This window comes from Micropterus salmoides, unplaced genomic scaffold, assembly GCF_014851395.1.
Source record: "Micropterus salmoides isolate LMB-PRFRI ecotype aquatic unplaced genomic scaffold, ASM1485139v1 Ms_hic_scaffold_19, whole genome shotgun sequence".
Classification (NCBI taxonomy): Eukaryota; Metazoa; Chordata; class Actinopteri; order Centrarchiformes; family Centrarchidae; genus Micropterus; species Micropterus salmoides.
Genome location: NW_024041039.1, coordinates 29190750 through 29211468, shown reverse-complemented (window position 1 = coordinate 29211468; position 20719 = coordinate 29190750). Strand labels below are relative to the sequence as shown.

General features: G+C 38.5%; 1 protein-coding gene across 1 annotated transcript in view; it reads right to left on the bottom strand.

The window, feature by feature from the left end:
- Positions 1–20719, bottom strand: part of LOC119910947 (neurexin-3a-like) — a 214598-nt gene that overhangs the window by 12256 nt on the left and 181623 nt on the right. Inside the window, exons 17-22 of the mRNA XM_038729815.1 lie at positions 19967–20088; positions 17042–17223; positions 14212–14383; positions 3822–3911; positions 2130–2437; positions 405–486 (exon numbers count right to left, since the gene is read on the bottom strand). Coding sequence (XP_038585743.1) covers positions 405–486; positions 2130–2437; positions 3822–3911; positions 14212–14383; positions 17042–17223; positions 19967–20088 — 956 coding nt within the window. The remainder of the gene's footprint in view (positions 1–404; positions 487–2129; positions 2438–3821; positions 3912–14211; positions 14384–17041; positions 17224–19966; positions 20089–20719) is intronic.

The following is a 20719-nucleotide window of genomic DNA, read 5'->3' as shown; positions in this document are numbered from 1 at the left end:
ATTATTCTTCCTTATTATTCCTCTCAGCAGACAAAATTTGTATGCATATTGGTGACCATGTTAACCACTTTGGAAGACCCCATGTGCAAGTGTAGCTCATGATTAATGGGTTTCTGTGTAACTGTTATCAACTAGCAACATAGTAAATGAACATTCTGTATGGCTGATGTACCAGTTTAACTACTTTCAATTGAATTTGAACTTTGCATTTAATACCCCATCTTTCCTCGGATTTGGTAATGTGTAGCGAAGCTTGCTATGCTAACTGTTACTACATTGGCTGTTTTTTGAAGTTACACTTTGTCTAACCATGGGGGTGTGATGCTTTGAGGATATGTTGATCCTCTGCTGCAGATGAGTGAAAGCACAAAGAAAGCAAGCAAATGCAAACTAACCTAGCCCACCTGCATGGCTAGTTTCACACTCCTCCAGGTCTTCGTCATCACTCGAACACTCTGCAGATGACACAATGTCATCTGCCGTATGCTTCAGGGGCAGAACGTTGGTCATCAGAGGTCACAGCCACCGCAAAGATACCCAAACACAAAGAGCCACCAGCAAAAACCAAAGAAGACACACAAAGACAAGGGAACATATACAAAACAAGTTAGAAAGGGAGCATGAAAGTTCATTTTGACCTTGGAAAAAGTATTTTGACAAAAAGATCTTATATACATTTTTTCTAGAGCTTTCAACTGCGTCTCACAATGTCCCTCATTTGCTCAGTTGTCATGGAGATTGCTCAGTTCTAATCGCGCCACCTAAGTATGCAACTTCAATCACATGATAACAGGTGGCAGTGGCACTGGGCGTTAAAAAGTATACTGAGCATACAGGGCCCTCTAGATACTAGAATGTACAGACGTTCATGTCCATAGAAAATGCGTACAGGGTCCAGAATTTTGTGCTACACCGCTGACAGGTGTTGATATATGGGTGGAGATGGTAACTTCTTTCTCTGTTCAAAGATGGTTTCTGATGTCTGATGTGAATTTCCTCCTTAATGTTTCTCCGGGCTTCCACTGATTGACCTTTGACCTCTTCCCAGTCCATGCTGTGATTAGTTTTGGTCTTATGTACACAGACATTTGATGTCCCCCCACCCAAATTTATTTGGTTTGTATCAAGTCATACAAAACCATGACGATTAAACAATTAATTAATAATTGTGATACCATAAAAACTCAATTGTCATAGAAAAAAATAACTTGATACTTTTGTTATTCCAAATTATTTGTGGTAAGAAAAAATATGTTGTATGTAAATAAGAAGCCAGGGTTCAAATGCAGTGTTTGAATAAGTGGTAGTTCCCTCATCAGCCACATGTCAACCTTATTTTTAATCTTTGCAACGTGACTGGATTTGCTCTCTTTGACTGATTTCAAAATATGAATGCCTAAGTATGTTACTTACATTCAATTTCAATTGTTAGACACGTTCATTCAGTCTATTTTCCGGGGTTTAAGAGGTTCCTCACAGTTGTTGGAGGGGATGTCATGATTAGATCATACTAAATAGCTAGCAGTTGGGCCTTGGTTAAGGTTTTTTTGGCAACAAACCTGACAAGTAAAAGGCCATACATGACAAATATAAATTAAACAACAGTGCTACCATTCTGCACAGCTGCCTAACATTAAAAGTCTCCAATTGGATTGCCACTGGAAAGCTTTCCAGTGTCCTCATTCCAACTATAACAAGTCCTTTAATAAAGTAATAAAGTCCTTTAGTGCTATTCTTACATAGTTTGTCCTGTTTGTTTGCCTATTTGATTGTTTATATTCTTTTTTTTAAATTTATATTTGAATCTCTGTTCATACATTTTTTTTGTGTGTAGCATAGAGCGGGCTACAACTGCATTTCATTGTGCAATCTAATGAAGAACGCAAAAAACTTGAATCCTTGACACTACAATGAATTCAAACCATCTGTTCTACATGCATCCTACAGGTTTCTGACATTTTACTGATTGGAGTAAACTTGTATGACATGTCCAACATGTCCAACAAGATTTTCTCAAACTTTGGGTTGCACTAATTATTGATGCAATTTTCTTCCATGCTAATTATGAGCATGTGTTCTATCATGTGCAATTCCCTGTATTTATAGTTATTATTGAAGTCTACCCATACCTGCACTGTTGAAGAGGATCTGTGTTTCCGTGTGGTAGTGGTGGACATCATGGTAGTAGTCTCAATAAAGGTAGTGGACATCTCTGGAGACATGGCTGTGGTCCTGGCTGAGCCTGCCACACTGGGCACATCACCTACCAACCTCACACTGCCATTAATCTTGATGTTCGGGTTGCCTTCAGCAGCCATGTTCAACACCTTGAGGCCATTATAATAAAGGCCAGACAGCTGCCCCTGAAAAGGCCGGCCACGATCACTGCCACCAATTGCGACTGTTGCTTGAGTGTTGAAAATTGTTAGCTGCCGTCCTACAAGAGACATCATGATATTTTTAACACAGAAAAGCACCTTCTAACACACCTTTTTAGCTGCACTATTCATTTACATTCAAAACATAGGTCCTTATTTTGTGGTGGCACAACAACCAGCACAAGCAGTGCTTCAATGGGTTGGTATTTGAACTTTGTACTTGGACTTAGAAATTAGTTTTGTCCATCTGTGTGGTATTTTGGTGCCCAGCACAGTGCACATGGTACACAGGTGAGAGGCGATTGGCAAACACGTGGGAGGTTCATTCAAATGAGGCAAGTTGGTGGATATTGGGTTTTAGACATTGAACTGAGAATTAATTTTAATTAGGAAGAACTCCCTTTTAACAGGCCAAAACCTTGAGCATAAACTAGGCTCTGCGTGTCTGACCGGTTAGATTAAGAGACAAAGAGAGAATAGAATAGATGCAACGCTCATCCATTGCCAATTTGGCGATTTTATCAAGATGAGCAAATAATAGAATAATGTTAAAATGCAAATCAGTAATTTGAATTAAACACTCTCTCCTCAGTAGATGCACTGAAATCTGCATAAAAATAACATTTTATGTGGTTAAATCAGTCTGCATTGATCTATAAACAAATGTGTTTTCTAGCACTATATATTGTTCATGCCGCATGAGAGATATGTGGATTAAGTGCTGTTGTTCCATTACGCATAGCCACCCACTGTTGACCTTGATTAGATCACGAGCAAATGACACCAGGCTGCCACAAAATAACGACACACACCTCCACAGAAATGGTCGGTCAGGACACTTTATGTAGGAGAGACATCAGATTACTGAGGCTCATAGAGAGGTTTCATGCATTTTGGTTCAACTGCTGTTGCATCATTTACAGTGCAAAATATGGTAGACTGGATAGTTAGATTAATGCGAACAGTTTTTTTTTAAAGTAATTATTTCTACTGTCTTTGTACTAAATTGTAATAAATTTGTGCTTGTTGTTGCACTTGCATAATTAAAAGACACATTACATCTATTAGTTTATTTATTAACAGTTATTTAGTTTGTTTGTTAGTTAGGTATTTATCACTTAGCCCAGATAAGGTTCTCAGTTTCCCATACATTTATGTGTTTATACAATATCACCACAATATCAACACTGACAGACCTTATCGATATTCAATTTTTGTTACTGTTTAAAATGGGTAAACCCCCCCCCCCCCCCATTAAAATCTAATTCATTATGTGAGAAACAATTAAGATCCATATAAAGTTACATGCATTTGAATTAATGGTGATTTGTTAGAACTTTGGTCAGAGAACTCTTCTCATTATAAAAGTACAGATGAGGTTTTTCACATTATATCAGTATAGTGAACACACATAAGCATAGAAACATGTTTGTTTGAAATTACCTTTCTCTTGTAGCCACTCTTCTACTGGTCTGGCGTATTTGAAAGGGATTTTCTTATTGGCCATTTGATAGCGTTCAATGTCGCTGTTCCCTTTAAAGTTTAAGAAGACATTTATAAAGACATTTATTGATCATCAGCATCATGTCACCTGGAGCAAATATCAATTTCCCTCTAAACTTTACAATATGTTTAAAAGATTTTAGCTTAAGATTTCATTTTTATTAGACATGTTTTAGTTACAGCATAACTAGGTCTCATTATCGTTTATTTTTTATATAAAAACAAACAAACAAAAACGCTAAAAGAATAACAGAAAATCTAGGTGAAAATTTTGTTTTGTTTGTCTGTTTATATCTTCACTTTGTGGGCCTCTGGAATGTTATCAGCAACTCATCTATTCTCCCCATTTTCACTAGGAGACAGAGTGTGCATTGACATCCTATATCACTAGATACGACATCACTATGCCACCACAGAGTGGCATAACAAAAGCTACAGCTGCTATGAATGGATGTAGCTGTTGTATTCTGAACAAAACAAAAATATATATAATGTCTAGTGTATAATTCCACTTTGATTGTTACTGTATATGTTTCAGGTTTCACTAGTCCTGTTTACTGAAACCACCACACCACATCTGTTAGTGTGAGGATTATGTATGAGGGCATTTGACACAAAGTGTGTAGTTTGTATAGTTTTAGTTATTTATTTATTTCATTGTCATGTTAAACTTATGAAGATGGATCTTCTTTTTTGAAGGATTTGGGATTTACATGGCTCTTTGGAAATAATCCTATCATAGTTCTTTTCAGTATGACCTTCTGTCTGTGACTCTTTGTTGGACGTCTTTGATTTTCATGGTTCTCTCCGTGTGAATGCACAATAGTAGATGCTTTTGTTTGTATTTCACCCCTGCTTTACATCACATGCACATTCTCTGTTAGTGGTGGAACTTCAGTTCAGCTCAGCGGTAAACAGTGTGCAGATCAAACTAATCTGCCACCCCTACCCCTTTTTTTAATTGATAGGTCAGTAAAAAAGCTGGAAAAACAAACAAAAATGATGAGCCCTGAGTCAAATAGGATATATCACTACTAATTCAGAGTAGATTATCAACTGTACTTTTGCTGGCCTTCGATTATTGTAATACGACAGAGGCATAAAATAACATGTAACCACACAATACACAGCACAGAAGGGTATACAGTACAGTACAGTAGCTAAACATCATTTACAGTTCACTGGACAGCATGTGCATTTATGGAAATTATACTGAAAACTACACAGAGGTATAAATCATGATCTGAATTGAGGATGCTCAACATCTGTATAGGCACAGAGCTCACAAGCTGGTATCTGATCAGCCCTCAAACTCATTGATCTCTTTCTCTACTACTACTACTAGTACTTAGCTTTCTATCAAATTAACCTTACTCTGTTAGGTTAGGTTTTGTCTTACAAATGAGGTACCGCTCAATGTAACATAATAAAATTAAACAGCAGCACAACTACAGCTTCCAAAGTGAGCACATGTAAAGTAGCTTCATCACATTTCTAAAAGAATTTAATGTAAGTAAGAAAAACATTAAAAACATTGTGAAGGGCTAATCTGTTGCAGTAAACCAAAGTAGTCACGAGGGGATGAAGTGGTACAACATGTGGCCAAACAGGCCAAAAGACATACAGAGGGAAGACCCAATTCCCTTTAGCATTGAAACAAACAGCCACTGCTGCTCAGAAGAAAAACAATGCACCAACAACTGAAAACGAACAAGGAAAATTAATAAAATTGATAAGCCTAAGCATCTTCTGCAGTCTACAGATGAAGAGATAGATGAGGATGATGCAACATTTAACGGGATAAAATGTGGTGATGGTCAATCAGGATGCCTAGCTGCATCCTAACTGGAAACGTTGCATATTGGCATGGTTTTGTGCATAGCCCATGACCAGAGAGCTGTGCAACAGATGATTAAAACCAAAATATCATTGGTAACCATCTACTGAACATTAGTAATACTGGTGAGGTGAGGTGCCTGCACAGAGCTAAAGGACACTAAAATACAATACCCACCCCAGCTACAGCCTGTTCACCCTGCTTTGATCTGGAAATACAAAAGTATCCACTAACTTACCACCAGATTCCAGAGCAGCTTCTTTCCCCAGGCTGGTAGACCTTAAGCTCATTCCCCTCACTCAATGAAAATGAATAGTTTTTGGTTACATTTTTGCTTTATGTTGTTTGTGTGTGTGAAACACAAAGGGACTACAAACCCTTGTGTTGTAAAATGACCATTAAATTAAACCTTAAAACCTTGATTACGTATTTTCTGAGTACACCCCGAAACAGAGCCCAAGTAGTGGAGCGACCTTTGGGTAGAGTGTGCCACAAACTCTGGAGTTTAATCTGCACCTACATGCTCAAAATCGGGAGAGATTATGTCCACTATCCAGTGGGCCAGACGCTTCCTTGACATTGGCCTGCTTACTGGAGACCCATATAAGCCAACAAGCCTTTAGGAGGAGCAAAATGACCTAGTGCAGTCTATGCCATCCTCCATAGAAAGCTATGGAGGTAGCTGGTAGGAGGAGGACCACTCTGCAATGTTTTCTGCTAGTTTGAGGGATCTAGAATTATCTAAATACACACGGACTGCTATTGCGTCGCTTTATATTAGCCTAACAGCTAGCATGTAAACAAAAAAGGCGTCTACACGTTGACTTTTTGAGAGACACCTTAATTGAACCAATAGAAACTTCCATGCCCTGTTCACAGCCTACAATAGCCAATGAGTGTCCACATCACCGGAAAGAGCCACTCCCCTTTCTTTCGGTATACACCGACACCGAGCCACTAATTGTGCAGAGGAAGACTGGCACTTCACACACACCTAACATGCAACAGTTGAAAAATATGCAAGAATATTTTCCACAGACATATTTATATATATTGTCGAATACAAAAAACAACTCGCCCCGGAATTCTGGCACAGCGCCGGAGAACTTTAAGCCCTGAGTAACATTTAGTTTTGGGTAAAAACCTGTGAACTTCATCTTTCATCAATATTTAAAAATATATATATTTAAAAACGATATACTATTCTTTGTGTGGTTCATCAATGGTGATAAATGATCCGAACGTCCCGTGAAGTGCGGACAACTCAGAACAACGCCGTTGAAGTTAAGGCTCCGTCTCTACAGCAAGTTCCTCTTCTGTAACACACTCACGCACAACATACACGCTGGGCCTACACATGTGCACTGATGCCCCCTACCTTGAGGGTTAGGGTTACAATTGTGGATTTTTTCACGCACATTAAAAATATTTATTAAAAGCTGTTTTCTTTTCACATTTTTCTTTACAGCATTTTATGTTGATATTTATATTTTAGCTAGCTGTATATTAACTTATTGGGAGAAAACTGGTGGTTCTATGTAAAATTAGACGTTGAGCACCCCCATTTAGCCAAAATGGCATGATCCTTGTTTCACTGCTCAGCTGTGAGATTGACAGTCGAATCGGGCACCGCCCTTTGAGGCACTGAATCTCTGACTATTCGGGGTCATCCCTAATATAATTCAGTACAGTTAACAAAAATCTTCAAATTTTGGTAGACTGCTTTACTTGCTAAACTTAAATAATTTTATCATCTACAATATGGACTGATAATTTACTTTCAAGATTTCTACCTGTGTTTTGACATGTGGTAAATGAAAGAAACTATCCAAGGTTTCATGTGGGCAGTGGATGTCTCTGCCCACAGCGCCCCACAATTTCCCCTTGTAAATCTGTGGTCAGATAACTGCAGCGAGCCCTCAATTGTGGTCACCCGAGAGCACCACACTGCGTTAACCCGGGCCAAGAAAATGGTGCAATTATCAGGTGAAAATGCAAAGATTTCTGGGCTGGGCTAAGCCCTTAATGTTTCAATATCCTAATAACACCCCTGACATTGGTAGTTGATCTATAGTTTGTTAATGCAAAGTACTAACTTTTCAATAATCACACCAATTTAATGCATAACAATGTTGCTCAAGATCGGAAAAGTAGCTGTAGCACGTCAAGCTTTTTTTTAAGTCCTGCCCCATGCAGTCTGTAATAGGTCGGTTCACGTGATGAGCATAAGGACTTTACAAAATGTTCAATATGTTTCAACAAAAGGTACTTGATAAAGTTGCCCTTAGTTCCTGCCAAAATCCCTGGATAATTTCCATTCTCTCGAATGTGTGTCACAGAAATGAGGGTAGGATTTTACATTTAAAGCTCTGTTGTGTCTTAATCTCTCTGATGACACAACTGAGAGCCAGACTTTGTAAAGTTTATGTAATACTATATAGATTAGCCACCAACAAAGAAAAGCAGGCAGGAAAGAATAGGAACAGGTGAGCAAAATGTTGTACCCCCTGGGTAATGCAGTTTATTTAGGGCCATTATGAATTGCCCAGAGAACCTTTTATGGAGAGGGCAGAAAAGAGTATCAGCAGGTTGTGAGAAGTGCCAGTGTGTATGAAAAAATCAGGGTACGCCAAAAAGTAAAATTGTGGTAAAAAAATAGCTTGTACTATGTACCAGTGAGTACCAGCCTGCTTCAGGGACGACCCACAGTGCTTTATGTCCCACTAACAAGGCATCACAGAGGACTGAGCAATCCATCATTCCCATTTCAAGCTAACAGGGAAGGTCAGGAGTTTTGACTTGCAGCTCTTATATTTTGCTTCTCAACTTCAGGCCTCCATAGTTAAAAACTATGCCGCTTCACTGCTCATGCTGTCACCATTGTCTATCCATGCCAGTTGTGTTGAAAATGCATGTAATTGGCTGTCACAGTGTGCCTTGGAAAGTGTCAAACAGGGGAGGGTGTGGGGGCTAGGACAGGCTGCACAAATGAAAGCAACCATCCTTTGACAAGCTTTTCTGTTTCTAAATGCTACTTTTAGCAAGGATGAGCTTGTCACAGGCAATTTGCAGGAACTGTTTACCTTTTCTTCACACCAACCTCTACTGGCAACACATTTGTGTGTTCTGTGTGTTTATGTTAGATACGAAAAAGGTAAGGCAGTAGTGCCAGCACTAACATAGTTCGCTATAACTCATGTTCAAAAGTGATCAGACCTGGGGCCTCATGTATAAACGCTTCCTACGCACAAAAAAGTTAGGTACGCTGGTGTTCACCCACACATGGGATTTATAAAAATGAACGTGATGTGAGAATGTGTGGACCTAAGCAAACTTTTGTCTGGCTTTTTGAGGAAGGGTCATTTTTTTATAAGGTGCCATTTGGACTTCATAACTTGGAAAAAATAAATAGTTGATGTACCTACAGTATATTTTAAAGCTCTATTATATACAGGATGTATCTAACTTCATGAAAAACATATTGGTCAAGCTCAGGCACCTTTATTGTATGTCCACCCTGTTAAGCACTTAGACATAACTGTTTAATATTGTTTCCAGGGTATGATTGCTACTAAAATTACATTTTTATAGAAACCATATGTCCCTCACTCTAGATATTTGTTTTACAATAAAAAATTTTTTAGACAGCATAGGATAGGATTACATTGAGAAAACAAGTGCACATTATGAAAAGGGGACCTATTTTTCCACTTTTTTCTCGAGAAAAGTGAATTATAATAAGAATTACTCAATGTCTCTTGCCTGTATAGTCAATCCTTTCCGTATCTATGTAAATACAAATACACACTTAATATTTGGTAATTTCAATCAACTATGAAGGAAAAATACCAACATAACAGGGTGGACAGAGGCCTAACAGGGTTGACAATATCATAAAAGGGTGGACAAATCACCAGTAAATACTATATACATCTCCACCCTGTTAGTTTTTCAACAGGGTGGAGATTTTGAGCTAAAATGAGCCTTTTACAGGGACAGCTCTCACACAATTGGTACTCTCCATCCTCATCATCAGTCCTCATGATGCAGGCAAAACATATACAACTAAACAGACATTGACAGACACCGTGCCATCCCGGTACAAATACAAGTAGGCTATAACCACTGTTTCTGGCAGTCTACTGTTAGCAGCGGGAGCCGAAAGGTGTGTGTCTGATGTGATCAAAATTATATGTTTTCCTTCCTACCTAAAGTCTTTGTTTAGAATAATATAATTCTGTTAAACTCTCTGAATCTTTTATTTGTTTGTGAACACACTACATCAAACAATGTGCTCTCTAACTTCCACCTCACAAACACCTTGATTTCTGTATTAGAAAAACTCTTTTCCCGTCTTTTTTCCCGGCTGCATTGTCTGATATAGTAACACAAAGCCACTCCATCATTTTGCGTTTGTTGCATTTATTTGATGACACTGTGGTGGACAGGCTCAGATTAGGCTGCACTCTCCGACCAGCCTCTGTCTTACTTAGGCCATGGTGGATTACATTGTCTATAATTGTTGCCTGATTTCTCTGTGCCCCCCATATCCATCTTCTACTCCCCCTCACCATAGCTCCCTGCACTCTAATGCCCCTTCCTCTTGCACGGGCACACTCTTGCTCCTGTCTGCTCCATATTATAGGCCTTTCAGACAGATCGTGACTACTGCACTGCTGCGCCATGAAACCCTTATTTTCAGTAGCAGCGGTTTGTTGCTGTATCGAGATAAGCGCAAGCGCAGTTAAAAATAGTTAGACTTCAGTGGTTTTACGCTGAACACAGCAGCGCAAATCGCTTCACATTCAGTCTTACCCTTGCAGTATAAATGTGTTTGAGAACTGACTGGTTATGAGTTTTATCTGTCAGTTATATAGGACAGCAGTTGCGTTTGGTTGCTCTAAATTGTGAGGAAACTGCATCGTTTCCCATCTAGCCTAAGTCCATCCATCTGACAACTTTTACAACAATACCACATAACTATTATGTAACTAATATATGTGTGACAGGTTATTATGATTGTTGGTCACTCTATTTAGCATGTAGGGATTTACACAATGAACATGTGTATAATTGTATTCGAGAGAAATATGATAGCAAACAAATCTGCAAGGCTTTCAGTGCAATTTGTGCCAAAGCAATTATGACTATGGTTATGTGAACATCAGGCCTAATGTTCATATGAATAGTCATATAGTTTGTCAAAGTTTAATAGTCATTCAATGACTGAGCCAAAGTGACAAAAAACTGTAACACATCCTAAGATGTGAGATTTATAACACGAGACATGTGAGATTTATAACACGAGACAAAACAGCACAATAATTTATCTCGATTCTCTTGTTTTCATAATCGCTGGAAGCCAAAATCACAACTGAAAATAAACTGATAAATCGACCAGCCCTATCAGCCAGTGCCTCATCATCTACAGTACACTAACCTCTTACACGCACCCTATTAATTGTATTTGGTGAAAGATCTGGTTTATGAAATTGTAGCTGCAGAAAAGAAAAAAGTGGGGGACCTAAAAACATTTCATCAATCATTTTAAGTGGTCAGAAGACTTGAAAGGCACTATATATATTTATATTTTGAATAATCATTTGCCTACCTTTTCAATTCCTGTTCTAGCTATTTTTTCAGATCTCTAATCTAATTACTGTAAAACTTAAATGAATAGCCTGGGCTTTATTTTGCTTTAAAAAACCAGCTACTCTCAAATGTATTATTTAAACCAGTATATATATTGCTTAATTACTCAGTTAATCAAAAATAGGCTATCAAATAACATAATAAATTCTGAATCATTCATTTGATGTAGCTCAGGGAGACAGCGCATCTAGTCCAACCTCACAACAGAAAGAGAGAGAGCCCCGTATCAACATACTGTAGCCGATATGAAAGCCCAATTTTAGTGTGTATAGTGTGTATTTGGTGTGTATAGTTCCTGTAAAATGAACTGACCATTTGAATTGTGGAAAATCTATTCTATCTAACGATGTGTAGAACGTCCATATTGACATAAGTTTAAACTTTTATACATTTACATTTACTCATTTGGCAGACGCTTTTATCCAAAGCGACTTACATTTGAGGAACAACATACAAGCATCAACAGAGCATCAATACAGCACGAGATCTACAACTGACAATACATACTAGTAAGAGCAGCAAGAAATACTAGTGAGAGCTCACAGGACATCTCACATCAATGGGGTAAATACCGAGGGAAGGAAGTAACAAAAAAGTGCAATCAATACAAGATAATTGTAAGGGGATAGAAGAAGAAGAGCACAGGAAGTGCATGTTTGTGGTTAGGAGTTGGAGGTGTTATAAGAGGAAGTGTTCTCAGAAGAGATGAGTTTTTAAGAGCTTCTTGAAGTTAGAGAGGGACGCCCCTGCTCTGATGGCGTGTGGTAGCTCGTTCCACCATCGTGGTGTCACAGATGAGAACAGGGACTGGGATTGCTTTGTGTGATGGGATGGCAGAGCCAGGCGGCGTTCGTTGGAGGAGCGTAGCGGCCGAGAAGGAACGTAAGTTTGTATTATGGAGTTTAGGTAGATGGGTGCAGACCCAGTAGTCACTCTGTATGCAAGCATTAGTGACTTGAATTTGATTCTGGAGGCCACAGGGAGCCAGTGGAGGTCACTGAGTAATGGAGTGACAGTAAGTTCTACCTTAAGTTAGGGTGCAAAGTCCACACTAAACAATACGATGAAACTAGTTAGTTTAAGACTGAAGTTGTGGTGATGTTTGGTTGCACCACCGAGACGTAAGGTTCGTCTTAGCTACTCTGGCGTAAAGTCCATACTAATCAAAACAGTGTCACAGAAAATGACGATTACGCATCTCATGGCCAATCAGTGAACAGCACTATTCTTAACAGAGTTTATTACGGTTTTGTCATCTGTTTGTCTCTCTCTCTTTCAACGTTTGCAATACTGAAGAGGCTAAAAATAGCAACAAACCAACAAAAGGTACCTATACAAGGACAAATAATTATGATTAGGTGATAACTATGAAACCTTAATCTACAGCTAGTCTCACAGTGACATCGAGTGGTAAAACCGTTAACTACAACATAGACGTTATTTAACGGTGCCTGTAACGAACGGTAAAGTTTAACGGGCAGATGAAATTGTAACATTATAACCCCTCCCACTTTTCTCCAGCGATTTCGGAGTTGGCTAGGTGAGAAGGGTTACTATGAGTGGCTAGTCAATCAATCACTCCACATCAGACATAATTAAATGTTGAAACGCGTCCAAAAATCGTGTAAGTTAGGTCTATAGAAAACATCCGACACAACGCAAAGAAGATGCTGAAAAGTTAAGGGAGAAAAAATACGAGTTTGCTGGAGGCAGCTAAGTGCCTCAACATTACAGACTTTTCTTCTGTGCTGCAGTTATTACAACCTACCTGAAGACAGCAGTGAGGGCACTTGCAGTAGGTTGGGTAGTAACTTGTTACAAGTAACGCAAATTTGCCAAAATAAATAAATAAAAATAAGTCATTGCATTTTCACGTTCTTTTAGTATTTATATTTTTACTCTTTAATCCAATATTTTCTTTGGGCTGGTAATCTACTCTTAATTTCGCTACATTTTCAATTCATACGTTCATAACTTCTGCATTTTGCTTCATTAACCGAAATGAGCTGTCATCCAGGCTGTGTGTACTCGGTTACGCAGAAGAGCCCAGTATAATTTGCTCCTCCTGATCACAGTTACCCCACCTTTCAAAACGATGCGCCATGACAACCACTTGACTATTTTATGGAGGACTTTACACCTATTAAGGACTAGGTGTAAGATTTAAGTTGATATGTGACCTGTGTTTGTATTTGTAAAAACGTGTGGTCACACCAGGCCAGTAAAAAGGATAGGCATCTAAGTGAGACTCAAATTCATGAAGGGCCGTGCAACAGACTGGATGTTGCAGTTTCTCCTGGAGAGCAACAGAGATCTACCATGTTCACAGATTACATAATAACCTTTCAAACCGTTGTTAATTTGAGTGGCATCAGTGTAGTGTATATATGTCACGACATAGCTCAGAAAAATTATCCAAAAGAGCACAAAAGTAAATGCCTGAGAAGAAACAGTGACAGTATGGACAGGGTTCTGTCTTGTTAATCCCTAAATCTTATACTGCATTGACAGATATACTGAATGTGTCATGTTTTTGCTTCTGTTGAAGCAGACGGTTTAAAAGCTTAAAAGCACCAGTTACACAAAAGGTGAGAACATATTAAGACAAACTACAAATGTCATAATCTCACTCTCTGTTGGAAGCACATGCTGCCCAGTGACCGTCTCAACTGTCTCATGATGACATGATCCCAATGCCTTATCATATCTTCTAGCAGTAGGTTTTTATAGTAGCTGACACTGTCAGATTTCTAACAATTATAATTGCAGACACGTTTGTGAAGTAAAGCAGTAAAATAAAAATGATTAGTTTTAGATTAGAGTGATTAATTAATGTTGTACCTGTTGGGAAGTGTTCATTGATCGACCAGTTATCCACCTGCAGCGTAGCATTGCCACCATTCCTGGTGAAGCGGACAACATGATACTTCCCATCATTCACTGGGTTACTGCTCTCCTGCACACTGATATCAACTGTGCCAATGTTGAATGTCACTCCAATTTTGCCTTGTTGCTGAAATGAGAAAACACAATTATTTATTATAAACACTGAAACATTGTTCTTTTTTTCTTGTGGAATACTACTTATTCAAATTCTATTGCAGTGTTCACACAACACAATTTCTGTGTATGCGTATACACATCAGCTGCAACATCATATAGACAAATGAATAGAGATGGAGATGTTGACTGGAAGGTTTTCCTTCATGGAAACAGGTTGTTTTGTTAGGTAGCGGTGCCTTGTCCCATTCTCGGTAATAAAATATTGGTACAATGCAAGAGAACTGACGCATCATGTTTTATTTGGCTGGACCACTCAATAGAGTTGGAGCATATAAGCCCCTTCTCTGCGAGCCCCGCCTGCACAAGCAGCTTCACTATGCCCTCCCTGGCATAATCAAATTACAAATAGACAGTCAGACAGACAGACACACACACACAGATTCCTTCCTTTATTAGAAAGACGTGTAATCACAATTAATGATGATTTGTGTGCACAATTTAATAAAAAAGACCAAGGAAAGACCAGGATTTCCTTGAGAATTCTTGCAAAGAAGACTTGCAAACTGATTCACTGTAACTTATGGTCTATGACAACATCCATAACTATATGTTTAATTTACAAAATCAATTAACTCTAGCGACTCCAAAATTATGTGTCTACATGCTTCCAAAGCCTGGTCACCCTGGGAAAATTTGAAAATGTGTAATATGTTTAGTGCAGTTTTTGTAACTGCTTCAGCTTCTCTAAAACAGAGAGGAGATATTATTATCATTTAGTGACAAACTGATATGCTGACTATATCTCTATGAGGTATATTGATAATGTTACCAAAGATTGTTAATTTTTACCAAATGTATGTGGTTTTCACTGCTCCACACCTAGCCCCAATGGGTCCACTGTTTAGCTGCAAGCAGAGCATGAGTAGTCAGGCATGGATACAATACCCTTATTGCATCCACGTTTCCTTCGCATGTGTTTTTACTTTGCAACTCAATCCCTCCCATCAAGAGGCGAGATGCATTGAATCGTGATCTCAGTTTGTACATGTTAATGTTGGATCCTCAATGCACGCCAAAGTTATTCCCAGAGTTCCACAAGGTTCTGTGCTTGGACCAATTCTATTCATCTTATATCTGCTTCAGTTCCAGAAACACTCCATAAGCATCCATTGTTATGCAGATTATACACAATTATATCTGTCAGATGAAACTAAACAGTTAAACTTCAAGAATGCCAAGGTCATAAAAACTTAGATAACTTGCAATTTCCTGATGTTCACTGTTTTCACCTACATAACATTGCAAAAATCAGGAACATCCTGTATAAAAAAGAAGTAGAAAAATTTGCCCATGCATTTGTTACCTCTAGGATGGATCATTTCAATTTGTTACTATCAAGCAGGCAAAACGATCTGCTCCTGAATGCACTCCCTGTGCATTATGAAGCCGTACAGAGGACAAAGCAAAACTGGGTCACAGTCGGAATGCAATGCAGCTGTGCCCTGTGGAATCCAGCTGTAAGACTACTCAGGTGATCCCTGAACCCTCCCTTATTTATGCTGCTATAGGCCTAAACTGCTGGGAGACTTTCCATGATGCACTGAGCTTCTCTCTCCTCCTCTCCCTCCCATTAATGCATTTTACTAACTCGCTATCTTCTCTATCCCGTAGTTTTGTGGTTCCTCGTTTCTCTCCTTCTGTTGCTTTGTGCAGATTTTTGTGATGGCAAACCCCCTACTGCCCTCATGTTCCTGATCAACATTGGCATTTTATTTGCGAGCATTTTTTTATTATTTTAATTAAATATATAATTATATAATTTTTACCATTACTTTATGTCTCTCTATATATCTCACATCAAATTAGACCTGATTCACTCGATTTTTTAACCTCAGATGTGACTTAATGGCAATGACAGCAGACAAGTAAAATGTGTTTATTACTGAGTGACAGGACTCCATCTCGGTCTGACTACATTATCGGCCATAAAATCACAGATCATGAAGAGAAAAATCTTTTTAATGAATGGATAAAGTAAATGATGGTTCTTTGGATAATCCGACCTAGAGTTAATACAAATCCACTATTTTTAACAAGATAGTGAATCAGAAAATAAATAACATCTAAAAATTTGGAGTTATACACTTATTCTGTCTGATATAAAAGTGTGGTGCGGTCTCAAAGGGGTGTGTCAGTTCAGTAAAGGACTTATGCAAAGTCTGGTCTTAGTCTTATGTATCCTTGCTTATGTCTCCATTTCATTGCCCATCTCTCTATGAACAGAAATAAGGGATTTGGAATGTCCTTCATGATGGCGGACTGGAACAATTTCCAGGCTAAGCAAGGAGAGAGGAATTATCAACTAATACAATGGTGATGTACCATATGGCTTGAATCTCTATCAGCTGATGAACAGAACAGCAGCAGATAGGGCTGCAATAATAAAACTTGTTATTAAGAGTGCTCTTTTAGAAACAAGTATGTATAAGGACGACCAAAGTAAGAATAGCTACTCCGTCTTTTCAGTATAATACATTGTCACGCTTAGCATCAAGTCAACTGACACGTGTAGCGCACACTGGGCACGCCAAATAGTACAGGTACAGTAGTTAGAAAACAAAACAAACACAAGCTGAGGCAAATATGCAGAATGTGGCTGAGAACTTACTATGTGCAGCATGAGATAGTCTCCCAGACCAGGTGCGCTTTCAATCCTGACCAGGATGCCATCTTTCAGTGAGGTGCTGAAGCCCACAGTCAGCCTGTCCGTCCTGGTGCTTGGCCTCTCATTGGCTGGCCAGTTGAATGTAATTAGGCCTCCACCTTTGCCAAAGATGTATGTCGTCCCAGCTGAACAGAGCAGGAGGAGAAAGTATAAATAATAAGCTCAACCAAATCCTAACCCTAAATGTGTGACAAGTCAAGTTGATGGTCTACTTTGGCATTTAGTTTCTTCTTTCCAGTGGTAGCTAGTTTCTTTACATTGAATTGAAATAATTTGTAATAATAATAATAATGATAACTAAACATACAAACAAATATAACAGGATCCAAGTACCCCGAAGCAATTCGGACCCGGAGGCTAACCAACCCAAAGAAAATTAAGATGCCAAGAGCAAGAACAAGCAATGAAAATGTTTATGTATTGGTTGTTTGCCATTTTCACTGATTGTGTTACTTAAAAAATTTCACAGTGTTCGTTAAATGTCAAAGATAGGTGCCTTTTATTAAAAATAATTTTAAGTCTTTATTATAAATTATTTATGCGTGATTAATTGTATCATTCTTTTTATTTACATCTGTGCCATCATTTCCCTGTTAAGAATCTTTTAATTTCATCGTGAATGATAAAACACTTTGAAAAGTCTGTTTCAAAATTAGCCCTATAAATTAATCATTGATCATCTTTCTGATGTTAAATAATGATGACTGAGTCACCACAGCAGATGATGATTTATAGATACATGCTGGTCTGGATTTCAGCTTCATCTCAAGAATCGAGAATTTATGTTCTGTGCGGGATTCAGCTGATTGGACCACGGAAGTTCTAGGACTTCCATACGCTCTGCGTTGTCTGTCTTTATTTCCGATACTTCTCGTCAGTGGTTTGTATCCGAGTTTTGCTTTGAATGTCTACTGTGTCAATTAGCTGTTTCAATGCTTCCAAGATAATATTTGTTCCTCTCTGGTCAAGGTATGGGGTGTGCACTAAGTTTTAACAATGTAACTTTGTTACTTTTATGTAAATATTGAATTATGTAAATATATTCCAGATCGACATCCATCCTTTAGAAAAGGACACACACAGGGTGTCACTATAAATACCCAAAATACCCAGCGTATATATCTGTTTGGTCCCAAGCATTATGCCATACCACATGGAACAGATCATAGGAGTGTTGTGAACAGTCAGGTTATCCTTTTTTTCAATTTTCAGTACAGGTTTATTTAATGCATACTTGAGTAACTGTGACCAACATTAATGCTGTCATTGAGCCCCTGCAGAGCAGACTGCCACTGCTGCTTTTTATAGTTTTATTGTAGACTACTACTACTTGAATTTGACTATTTTGTATTTATTTCTTTTATGCCTTGTTTTATTGGACTGTTGTCAGTTCTTATTGTAAAAATATAATACAAATTGTTTTCACAGCTACAATATGTGCCAAGTGTATATGGCAGCTGCCATACCTTGGAATCCCATTTTTCCCATAAAAAGGAAAGATGTATCTACAACATCTGAAATGCAGAGTAGTGGTGCATTGTGGCAAGCTATTGCTTCTGAGCAGCTGCTAGTGTCCACTCCACCTGGCAGCTAACACTATAACCGAGCCTGCAGCTGCTGCTACCTGAACAACATATCAAGGCTTAACACTGACTCGTGGCAATTTGGTTGGGTTTAGGCACAAAAAACACTTGGTTAGGTTTAGGAGAACTAAGAATAACTAGAAAAATAAGTATATAGAACAATGATAAGTTAGAATAACTACATTACTTATGTGACTTAAAATACATAATGTTACTTCTGTAACCTACATAACTTAAGAAAAATCACTCAATGTAGACTTTTTGTTTCACACAGGAAACAAACAGCGGTCTCTTGGGGGAAGGTCTGGTTTCTGCGTTCATATGTGATGACTTGGGAGTAAGAATGGGTCAATCAGTCAGTACCATCCATATGACAGACCTTAGTGCAGAAGCACTGGTTTATGAGTCACGACATCGAAGTGATAGAGTGATAAAGTCCAATGATAGATTATTTTCTGTTTCAAAATGTGTAAAAAAACTCAGAACAACGAGTGTTGACAGATTCACCCACATCATGCTAATGGTTGTGGGATCTACACTGGTAAAGACCTTAAACATGGATGAGCTGGTGACAGACTTTGCCCAGTTTAGGCCAAGACAACACCCAGACTAAACAGCACCAGGAGGTAAGAAGATGGGAATGTCTTCCTCCTCTAATCTGCAGACTAACATTTGTTTGTGCAAAGAGCAAAAATCGCCTACAGCAGCCTGAAGCTATCTGATGAAGTGTACTATAGTTAACTTTTGTTTTGTCAAAGCGTATTGACATGACATTAGAACCAAGCAAATTCGACGTGATTTATAACCACAATTTTCCTACCACGTCACTACCAATATCTTGAATTTCAACTGTGCATGAAGCTGTAGGGGCAGGCTACAGAGGAGTATGAGCCTAAAGTTGCCACATATAATGCAAAGTGAACAAAGTTATTATGTTGAATTCATGCAAGTTTAACCTCTGGAGTGGTTGTGCAGTCGTTGCAATTTACCCAGAAACTGCGAGTACAGATGTCTGCTATGACAACACACCATCCATGTGTCTGTGTATGTTGCACAGCTCAGGAAGAGTACAATTTCAAAACTTATCTAAAACTGTATATTCATGAAACGGAGTCCTAACATAGAATGTTCTCTCCAGTCGAAACATTTACTTACTTTTATATTTCATCAGGGTTTCATCACAAAAGATGTGTTTAGGGCTGTGTGCTTTACACTGAGATGATTTCATCCATTCTCTGTTGTACACATGTGACATTAGATATTTAATAGAGAGATCAGAACTCACGGTCATTGCACTGTGTGCCAGTGTAGGAGGTCATGGAGCAGTCGCAGGTGTAGTTTTCCCACTGCTGGATACAAATGCCCATGTTGGCACAGGAGTCCTCCTGACAGGTGGTGCTGGGACCTATGGAAACCCAGCCAAAACCACAACCACACACACACACACACACACACACACACAGACAAACACAGAACTATGTTTAATACTACATAAACTTACTGGAGGCTTAACCATAATCAGTACATGACTAAACTGAACCTAGAGCCTACTTTAACACTGCTTTGGTTTTGAACTCTGATAGCACTTGTTTCACCCACAGCCACTGCCTCTTGACAATTCTTCCACTGTGTTTTACCCATAATCGTGTCTCTTCACTCATCTTTTTAAATATGAAATTACCTAGTGGCTATGAGGTTAGTATGGATTGTCAAAAAATGTTTTCATCCTCATGGATAATTGTGTTAAGAGCTACAGCTTGTTCGCTGCATCCTCCCCAAAAAATGTTCTTACTCACTGTTGCTGGTGTCCAACCACGCAAATAGCATTGGTTTTTATAAGATATTTACCTGTCCAACCAATACAGTGTTTTAACTGGTACACTTAAACTTTAGTTTAGTTTTAAAGTGTTATTCTTTTTATTTTCCTCCTAGCATCCTTTTGTCATTTATGAACAAAATGGGCCTTTATACTGGAAAGCACAATAGAGTAAGAAAGCAGGTTTTCCCAGTGTAGAAATCAAGGTTCATACTGTATTGC